At 35.0% G+C, this 10,491-nt stretch overlaps 1 protein-coding gene across 1 annotated transcript in view; it reads left to right on the top strand.

The window, feature by feature from the left end:
* Nucleotides 1–10,491, top strand: part of THSD7B (thrombospondin, type I, domain containing 7B) — a 720,444-nt gene that overhangs the window by 695,562 nt on the left and 14,391 nt on the right. Inside the window, exons 21-24 of the mRNA XM_012650502.1 lie at nt 5,602–5,761; nt 7,059–7,232; nt 7,334–7,429; nt 9,738–9,848. Coding sequence (XP_012505956.1) covers nt 5,602–5,761; nt 7,059–7,232; nt 7,334–7,429; nt 9,738–9,848 — 541 coding nt within the window. The remainder of the gene's footprint in view (nt 1–5,601; nt 5,762–7,058; nt 7,233–7,333; nt 7,430–9,737; nt 9,849–10,491) is intronic.

Here is a 10,491-nt window from a genome sequence, read left to right as displayed (position 1 = left end):
CCTCGGCCTCCCAGAGAGCTAGGATTACAGGCGTGAGCCACCGCACACGGCCTATTTTCTGTCTTTTTGATAAAAGACTTTTTAACTTGGGTGAGATGATGTCTCACTGTGGTTTTGATTTGCGTTTTCTGATGATCACTAACGTGCAGCATTTTTCATATACTCATCGGCTATTTGTAGATCTTCTTTTGAGAAATATTTATTCACATCTTTGCCCATTTCTTATTTGGATTATTTGGGGTTTTTTGCTATCAAATTATGTGAGCTCCATGTATATTCTGGTTCTTAATCCCTTGTCAGATAGGTAGCTGGAAATCGTGGATTGACTCTTCGTTAATTGTTTTCTGTGTTGTGCAGGAGCTTTTTAGCTTCATGTCACCCAATTGTCTATCTTTGCTTTGGTTGCCTGTGCTTTTACGGTCTCACACAAAATATCTTCAACCAGTCCAATGTCCCGAGCATTTCTCCATATTTTCCTCTAGTAGATTCATAGTTTCAGGTATTAGATTTAAGTCTTTAATCCATTTTGATTTAATTGTTCTCCATGGTGAGATATAGGAGTCTAGTTTCATTTTTCTGCATATAGTTATCCAGTTTTCCCAGCACCATATATTTAAAAAGTTGTCCTTTCCCTATTGTATGTTCTTGGCAATTTTGTCAAAAATGAGTTGCCTGTCAATGTGTGGACTTATATTTGTGTTTTATCGTGTTCCCTTGGTCTAAGTGTCTGGTTTTATGCCAGTACCATGCTGATTTGCTTGCTATAGCTTTGTAGGTAGTATATTTTAAGGTCAGGTAGTGTGATGCTTCCCACATTGTTCTCTTTGCTCAGGATTGCTTTGGTTATTCAGGGTCTTTTGGGTTCCATATACATTTTAGGATGGTCTTTTATAATTCTGTGAAGAATGTCATTGGTATTTTGATGGAGATTGCACTGAACCTGTAAATTGCTGTGGGAAGTATTGTCAATTTAACAATATTAATTCTTCTAATCTATGAGCATGGAATATCTTTCTGTATTTTTGTATCCTCTTTAATTACTTTCATTAGTGTTTTATAGTTTTCCTTGAATAAATCTTTCACTTTTTTTGGTTAAATTGATTCATAGATATTTTATATTCTTTGTAGCTACTGTAAATGGGATTGCTCTCTTGATTTCTTTTTCATATTTTTTGCTGTTGGAGTATATAAATACCATTGATTTTTGTACGTTGAATTTGCATCCTACAACTTTACTGAATTTGTTTATCACTTATAAGAGTTTTTTGGTGGAGTCTTAGGTTTTTCTAAGTATATGCTCATGTCATCTGCAAACAAGGCAATTTAATGTCTTCCTTTCCAATTTGGATGTCCTTTTTTTCTTTCTCTTGCCTAATTTGTTTGGCTAGGACTTTCAGTACTATATTTGAGTAAAAGTGGTGAAAATGGCCATCCTTGTGTTATTCCAGAACTTAGAGAGAAGGCTTTCAATTTTTCCGTGTTCAATACAATGTTAGCTGTGGTTTTCTCATATATGGCCTTTATTGTTTTGAGGTTTTTTTTTTTTACTTCTACACCCAGTTTTGAGACTTTAAAGCAATATTAAATTATATAAAATGCTTTTTCAGCATCTATTGAAATGATCATATGGTTTTTGTTCTTGCTTCTGTTAATATGATATATCACATTTATTAATTTGCACATGCTAAACCATCCTTGCATCCCTAGGATGAATCCCATTTGATCATGGTGAATGATCTTTTTAATATATTGTTGAATTCACTTTGCTAATATTTTATTGAGGATTCTTGCATCTATATTCATCAGTGGTATTGACTATAGTTTTTGATTCTTGTTGTGCCTTGTCTGATTTTTGTATCAGGGTTATGCTGGCCTTACAGAATGAATTTGAAAGTATTCTCTTCAATTTTTTGAAGAGTTTGATTGAATTCATATTAGTTCTTTAAATGTTTGGTAGAATTCAGCAGTGAAGCCATCAGGGCCTGAGCTTTTCTTTGATAGGAGACTTTTTATTATAGCTTTGATCTCCTTACTCGTTGTTGCTTTATTGTAGTTTTGTATTTATTCATACTCAATCTTGATAGGCTGTATTTGCCCAGAAATTTATCACTTTCTTCTAGGTTTTCCAATTTGGTGGTGCATAGTTGTTCATAGTAGTCTCTAATGATAGTTTGTATTTCTGTTGTCTCAGTTGTTATGTCTTCTTTTTAGTTTCTGATTTTATTTATTTGGGTCTTCTCTCTTTTTTCCTAGTTAGTCTAGCTAAAAATGTTTGTCAGTTTTCTTTAAATTTTCAAAAAACTTACTTTTCATTTTGTTGATCTATATTGCTTTTTATTTTTTGGTCTTAATTACATTTATTGCCATTCTAATCTTTATTACTTATTTCCTTCTACTAATTTTAGATTTAGTTTGTTCTTGCTTTTCTAGTTTCTGGAGGTGCATTGTTAGATTGTTTATTTGAAATTTTTCTACTTCTTTGATATAGGCATTTATTGCTGTAAACTTCCCTCTTATTACTACTTTTACTGTATCCCATAGATTTTGGCATGTTGTATTGTCATTTTCATTTTCACTCTAACCTTTTAATTGGAGAATTGAGTCCATCTACTTTCACTGTTATCGATAAGTAAGGACTTACTACTATTATCATTTTGTTGCTTGTTTTCTGGTTGCTTTGAAACTCCTTTCTTTCTTCCTGTCTTCCTTTGTGGTTAAGCAATTTTCTATGGTAGTATGTTTTAATCCATTGCTTTTTATTTTTAGTGAATTTGTTCTAGGTTTTTGCATTGTGGTTACCATGAGGCTTACAAAAAACATCTTGTAAATATAACAAGTTATTTTAAAGATATGACAACTTATCTTAGATCACAAAGAAAAGAATAGAAACAAAGAAAGAAAATAAAAACATCTATACTTTAACTTTATTCTCTCTAACATATTTACTTTTAGTCATCTCAATTTAAATATCTTTATATTACCTATCTTTTAACAGCTTGCTGTACCTATTGTCGTTTTTGATAGATTTGTCTTTCGGCTTCATACTAGAGTTATGAGTGGATTGCACACCACAATTACAGTATTAGAGTATTCTGGCTTTGTCCCTGCACTTAATTTTGCCTCTGGGTTTTGTACTTTTAGATGTTTTCCTTTTGCACATTAGTGGGTTTTTTTTTTCTTTCAGATTGAAGAACTCCCTTGAGCATTTCTTGTAAGATAGGTCTTGTGGTGATAAATTCTCTCAGCTTTTATTTGTCTGTGAAAAACTTTAGCGTGCCTTCATGTTTGAAGGATAATTTTCCTGAGTATAGTATTCTTGGGTGGCAGTTTTTTTTTTTCTGCTCTTTGAAAATGTCATTCTACTCCCTCCTGACCTGTGTTATTTCCATTGAGAAGTCTGTTGTCAGATGAATTGGAGCTTCTTTATATGTTATTTGCTTCTTTTTTCTTACTTCTATTAGAATTCTCTCTTTGTCCTAGACCTTTGAGAGTTTGATGATTATATGGCTTGTGGTATTCTTATCCGGGTTGAATCTGTTTGGAATTTTCTGACCTTGCTGTACCTGGAAGTTTATATCTTTCTCAAGTTTTGGAAAGTTTCTTTTGTTATTATTTCTTTGAATAAGCTTTCTAACCCTTGCTCTTGCTCAATTCTCCTTTGAATAATAATAATTTTTAGATTTGGTCTTCTTAGGTATTTGTATCATGTAGGTGGTCTTCGTTCCTTTTCATTGTTTTTTCTCCTCTAAATGCATGTTGTCAAATAGCCTGTATTTGAGCTCACTGATTCTTTTCTCTGTTTGATATATTCTGTTGTTGAAAGCCTCTAATGAAATTTTCAGTTCAGCAAATGTATTTCTCAGTCCTAAGATTTCTGTTTGATTTTTTGTATAATTTCAGTCTCTGTGTTAAATTTCTCTGATAAATTTCTGAATTGCTTTTCTGTGCTATCTTTGAAATCACTGAGTTTCCTTAAAACTTCTATTTTGAATTCTTATTTGGAGAGCTCATAGATTTCCTTCTTGTTGGGGTCAGTCACTTGTTCCTTACTTTGTCCATTTGAGGAATTTATGGTTCCCTGTTTGCTATTGTGTTTGTCTTTATGTTGAAGTATTAGTTATTTATTCTGGACTTGTCTGTCTGGCTTGTTTTGGTTTTTCTTGGATACGTTTGTTTAGAAATTCTTCGTAATTTACCTGTTGATTTTCTTTTTTCCCCCACTAGGTTGCTGCCTCCTTTTAGGCAATAGATATCACCCTAAGCCCAGGTTTGCTTCATTTCTAATAAACAATCAGAGTGCCACCTATCCAGAATGGGGAAAGTCCCAAAGGGAATATGTCAGTAATGTGAGAAGGCTGGCTAGGGGTTCATGCCCAGGGGACCTGTGGGATAAATCTCCTACAGTGTGGAGCTGCCAAACAGCTACTCTGAGTTGGCATCTCCTTTGGTTGAGTTACACAGCAGCAGAGTTTTCAGGACTGGGGATTGTAGTCCTGCCTTCCTGCCTTTTCCTCTGGCTATCCTCTGGGATATTTCTTCAGGCACCCCTGATGCTTCCTGTGGGTTTAGGCAGGGACAGATCACTTTCCAGGATACTCAAGATAACGGGGAACCTGGTTAACCACCTTGATCTCACTTTTTCCAGTGCAGACACTCGATTTTGAGGGAAATTTTTCATGTGCTTGGTGCAGGGCAGATTCGGGCAAGGGGAGTCACCGATATGGACATCCAACTCTCTTGTCATCTGCTCAGAGTTTTTCCACTTCTCTTCGGCCCTGGGACTGCCTCATTTGAGTTCTAGGATATTGCTGGTGATGATCTCAGCATTGTATATTTGTTTCTGGTTTCTGTAGGGGAGGAAGAGTATTAAAGGCAACTTGCTTCTTTGCCACCATTTTGGAACCAGAGTCTTATCTGTCAAAAATTTCATAGTAGAAAATCTTTCATCAAGCAGATGATTGGGCCAGATAACCACTAAGAGCCTTCTAATTCTAAGCTTCGGTTTCTGTAAGATGCTGTACAAAAGTTTTCCAATTGCCTAGAATATCTGAGTGAGATTGGTATCTGAGTGAAATATCTTCAATAAATATTATTCAGCACAGAAAACATGCTGGAAAAACAGCTTTTTGTGGCAATAGATAAAAACAGTGTTTTACTGGAAACCCCAATTTAATCCATATGAGAAAGCACTGAACTCTATAAAAAAGAAAAATAGGCAAAATAAAAGAGAGATTTATGCCCTGTGGCTTTACATGTTCCCATTAGGGTGATTATAGATTAGGTCTTTGTATCCCCTACACCTAGACAAATTATGTATTGTTTTTCTTTTTTAGTCGATCTTGGCTGAATTCCAAAATGTATTGTCACATTCTGAGTACATAATTTCCATGGCATAAATTTGCATCTCTACTTCAGCTTCTCTATCAGCTCTAGAAATATTGCTTGGTGATGCATTGTTGTCAACAATTGAGAAATTGCTCCCAAAGGAGGACGCTGCCAAAATACGTAACTATGGTTTTCTTAGGAAACAGGTGGCAAGAGCCAAAACTTTGAGATGGTAATTATTTGGGTAATTCTGAGGGTATCTGTTTCCTCTCACAGGGTGGAGACTGTGGGGAAGGAGTCCAGGTCCGCAGCCGTTCCTGTGTGGTCCACAATGGTTTGATATCTCACACAGCTGTCCGTGTAGAGGATGCCCTGTGTGGAGAAACCCCCTTTCAAGACAGTGTCCTAAAGCAGCTGTGTTCTGTGCCTTGCCCAGGTATGCAATTCTAGCAACTGGGAGTGTCTCCCATTATAAGCTTTTTGTTTATTTCTTTTTATTACTTTTTTTTTCTGGAGAAGCTTTATCTCATTAAAATTGAAGTTTTTAATTAACTTTAATTCATTTTTTATTGCTATGATTACTTTGGTATATAACTACTGTTTCAGTGGAGCCAAAGTAGGCAAAAGAAGAAAAAAAAAAAAAAAGCACTGGATTTGGAAATAAGGACTAAGTTACAATCTTGTCTCTACTATTTCACTGGTGTTTTAACTGGGGCATATAATCTAGCCCTTCTGAGCAATGGTTTCTTCATCCAGAAAATGCAATGATAATACCTAATCCAGCAGCACTTAGCACATTGGCCAGCACTCAGAGAATGTTGACTGAATCTGAATGGATGCATTCTGGGTGCTGGCGTGATGGGAACCAGTAAGGCTGTGGGTTTGTAAAAGCACTCTGTGAACAGTCACATTGTATCTAAACATGAAGGTCTCTTTTAGTTACATAAAGTGTATAATTTTACTTTAATCCTAGTAACACATCTTAGCTTATATTGCATAAATTTAAAGTGACAATATATCCTTGTAACACATATGTATATGTGTGTATGCACGCATGTATATGTAAATATACACAAAGATATATATATGCACAAATGTGCATATCTGTGTATAATTTATATATAAATTTGTGTATTATTTATTTTATTTATTTTGTTTAATCTATCTTTATTATCTGTAATTTTTTATTAATTATAAAATTATATAAAAATTACAGATAATATAGATTAAATAAAATACATAATAAATAGATTTATATATAAATTATATATATGCAGAGAAAGATGTTTAGAGTATTAAATTAAACATTCTTTAGTCCAAAAGATATTTCATTTTAGTGACCTACTTATTCTCTTTTATATGGTTTCTATGAAAATCCATTTTATGATGTTATGCTGAGCTTTGCAAACTGAGTTACTATAATCTTTACATGTCCCTTTTAAAAGTTTTATTATCACTAGCAGACGTATAATATTCTCTAGATGCAACTACTACAATTTGAAGCAAAGTAATGGCAACCTAGTTTTTGGCACTCTCTGGTCAAACTAGATTCAACTATAAATTATTTCATCATTCTTAGTACTTTCTAATTGGAAAATTGGTTAAAATAGAATGTGTTGTATCTAGAACCCACCCATAACACTGCAGATCTCTGCATGAGCCCTGTCCGTGAAAATCTTGTCAAGTGCCAGTCTCATGCTCTTTCTCCCACCCTGTACTGCATGACTGTCCAGGAGACTGTCATTTAACTGAATGGTCAGAGTGGAGCACATGTGAATTAACCTGCATCGATGGAAGAAGCTTCGAGACTATGGGCCGCCAATCTAGGTCAAGGACATTTATAATTCGGTCCTCTGAGAACCAAGACAGTTGCCCCCAACAGGTTCTAGAAACACGCCCTTGTACAGGTACCAAGAACAATTTTCAATTCTTTAGCCTTGATTGATCAATGCTTATTCTGTTTGTAAGTGAGGTGTAATAGAACTGCTGTTATCATATTTACTTGCAGGGGGCAAATGTTATCACTATACATGGAAGACAAGTCTTTGGAACAATAATGAACGAACTGTATGGTGCCAGCGTTCAGATGGCATTAACGTCACAGGTATTCCTGCCTAAGACTCACGGAGACATTTCAAAAAGAGCTCTGAGTGGTGCTGTTTGTGAGAAGAATTTGCTTACAAATAAGCGAGGGATGACTGGGCAGGTGGCTTACATGATCTTCAGGGCAAATTTTCATTAGATCTTTGCTGCTTAGAAAGCCCACAATTTTATCTGAAGGCCCACAATATATTAGGCAACTTAAGGAAATAAGCTGAAATGCAATATAATAAAATATACTTAAATATCACGATCTGAGACAAAGACTGAAAAAGATAGATGCTAGTTTAAAACAATTGTCTCTGAAATTTTAAATCATGTACCTACTCAGTAAAAAGTTCTTGAGGTCATACCTCAACATATATTCCTGCACTACTATGTTGATATATTATATTACAAAACATACTCAGAAATTGGAATTAAATGGTAGATAAAGATAAAATTAAAATGTTCTATGGTACAAAAACCACTGTTGCTGTAAATTATAAATGTTTGTATTCATGCACTGAAAGCTTAGTTTTTGAATATTTTGCTGATCATTATTATTACTTTTTATCTAAATGTAGACTGAGGGAAGGGATCCTCATTCATGACAGTGGGAACAATTTGATTATACAAATGGTCTTCTCAGTAATTTTAAAGATTTTTTTAATGCTTTCTTGTGAGAGCAAATGAAATTATCATTGTTTTTACTTAGTATGGGGCTGGCAAAGAGTTCATGTGAGGAGTGGGAGAAGTGTCTGTAGGAATAGAATTATCAGCACCTCCTTTTTCTTGTTTTCCTGCTCTGACATTATTGATATTCCTTTTAATCTGTGGTTTATCCAAACAATAATTTATTTTACACTGCCTGCTTGTCCATTTTGTAAGTTTTTAAAACTAAATATACTCTGCGTTTATCTAGCCAGGAATATAGAAAGCATCATACCCTGCAATGTGCTGAGAGTTGACACACTGGCAAGGGTCACGCTATCAACTCTCTGCATCGAGTTCCCCAGCACAGTATACAACACGTGGCCACCTGACGAATAAGCGCAGGTCACCAGTATCATCTGTGAAATATTATTAGAGCTTAATGTTATTCTTAAACTTAAAAAACATGTTTTATAATCTATGTAAATTCCAATATTTTCTTTCTGGTTCCCAAGAGCTGTCCTCCTCCTGAGGTACTCTGCTTTGGAGATCACTGGTTTAAAAAGTGGAAAACTTCCCCCCACCCCATCACAATTAGTAGCAACAGGAGTGTGTGGTTATTGCCACTAACTCCCAAATTATCAATTTCACACCTCAGTGCTAATTCTGAATTGTGAGGTTTTTTTTATTTTTAATTTCTGTGTGGATTATTTGTTTTATTTTTCAAGTAATAGTGAGAATTTAGCTGCTTCATTCCCAGGGAAAATGTAGGTCGGACTGTTCCCTACTCTGCCTTAGGCCCAAAGATTTTTGCTATCTACAACATCGTAAACTATAACTGGTTGATAATTATAGTTATCCAAAGGCTAAAATCTATAAATGCAACCAATGCTATATAAATACAGTTTAACTATTGCCCTTGAATAAGTCAACTTGTTAGTAGAATTGTCTCCAGGCTTTCTCCTGTGTGTCTTTTACTACTCAGAATAATCTACTAGTGTGTACATGGGTTTCAGATTATGGAGACATACATTATGCCATCCATTTACTCAAAAATACCTACTGAGCAGCTACAAGTACTGTGTGAGATATTCGATTGCCCCCTAGAGCTTACACATTTGCTCTTAAAAATAAGTCTGTGACTCTGTGTGTGTATATTCTGCTTGACAAACATTTAAAAATGCTACTAAAGTATTTGATATCATGATCCCATGAATTGATTAGTGGCATTCTTTTAGCATTTATTGGGTTGTTGGAATTGGCCTAGTGCCTAGCTGGGGCATTCAGGAGCTGGAGCAATACTTACATAGAATGAGTCTTTGAAAGTAGATGTGTTTTCTGCTTCTGAACTTAAATTGAGATTTCGATTCTTTCACTGATCTTGACTCTCATAGACTTTGTCCTCAAGAAAAGCCATATGATAGAATCCCATTGCCAATGAACAGGTATAAAAACCCTGCTGCAAACAGCCTCTGTTAGAAGAGCCTCCACTTTTAGACAACATACCCTGGAGTAATCGATAAAAGAAGACTGGACCACAACCAACTATGGTTGGCAAATGAATTGATAAAAAATAATGCTGTTAACAGGAGTCCAGTGCGAGAGGAAAAAAAGTACCAAAAAATTAAAAATGTTTATCATAGAGAAATCTACAGCTGATGGTGGGATTTCCTTTGTAGGAGGCTGCTCCCCTCAGGCCCGTCCTGCTGCTATTCGGCAATGCATTCCCGCCTGCAGAAAACCTTTCTCCTACTGTACACAGGTGAGTCATGGGTTGGAGCCTTCTACAAGTATTTTAATCGCTGTGTTTTACGTATTCAGTCAGATGTTCTCCTGTCTGCTGCAGCCCAAGCAGCAATTCCATGTGCCCACCATACCACCTAGAGGCATTTGCAGGAGTAATCACTGCTATTTATGATTTCTTAGCAGGACCATGTATTAAGAAAAGCAATCGTTTTTTTGGTAAAGCTGTCTTTATCCAAATCTGTCTTTCAGATATCTAATTTATATTATCTCTATTTACCGATAAGTGTTCTTAGTTGATTCTATTCTTAACCTTTTATACACCTAACCTATTTTGAAAGATAGAAATGCTTTTCTTATTTGCTAAAGTTATTATTAAAATGTATGACACTATGATTACTGTAGTATGAGTAAATCTTTAGTTCAGTTTAAATAAGCTAAATACATGAATATGATTAAAAATATGTGTATGTGTGTGTATATATATATATATTTGCAAACAGAAATCTTACTCCCCTTTATTCTCCCACAACTCCCACCCACCACTGCTCAGGAATTAATGCAAAACATGTAATGTATTCTAATCAATAGCATTCATAGCGTGCAGTGTATATATAACTTTAAAAAGTTATGCTACGTTTCTTAAAGAAACAGGCTTCTTCTTAATAGGGTGCTTATTCCCAAACTGAT

This window comes from Propithecus coquereli, unplaced genomic scaffold (genome assembly GCF_000956105.1).
Source record: "Propithecus coquereli isolate 6110/MARCELLA unplaced genomic scaffold, Pcoq_1.0 Scaffold33, whole genome shotgun sequence".
Lineage (NCBI taxonomy): Eukaryota > Metazoa > Chordata > Mammalia > Primates > Indriidae > Propithecus > Propithecus coquereli.
This window is presented reverse-complemented; position numbering and strand designations above follow the sequence as displayed.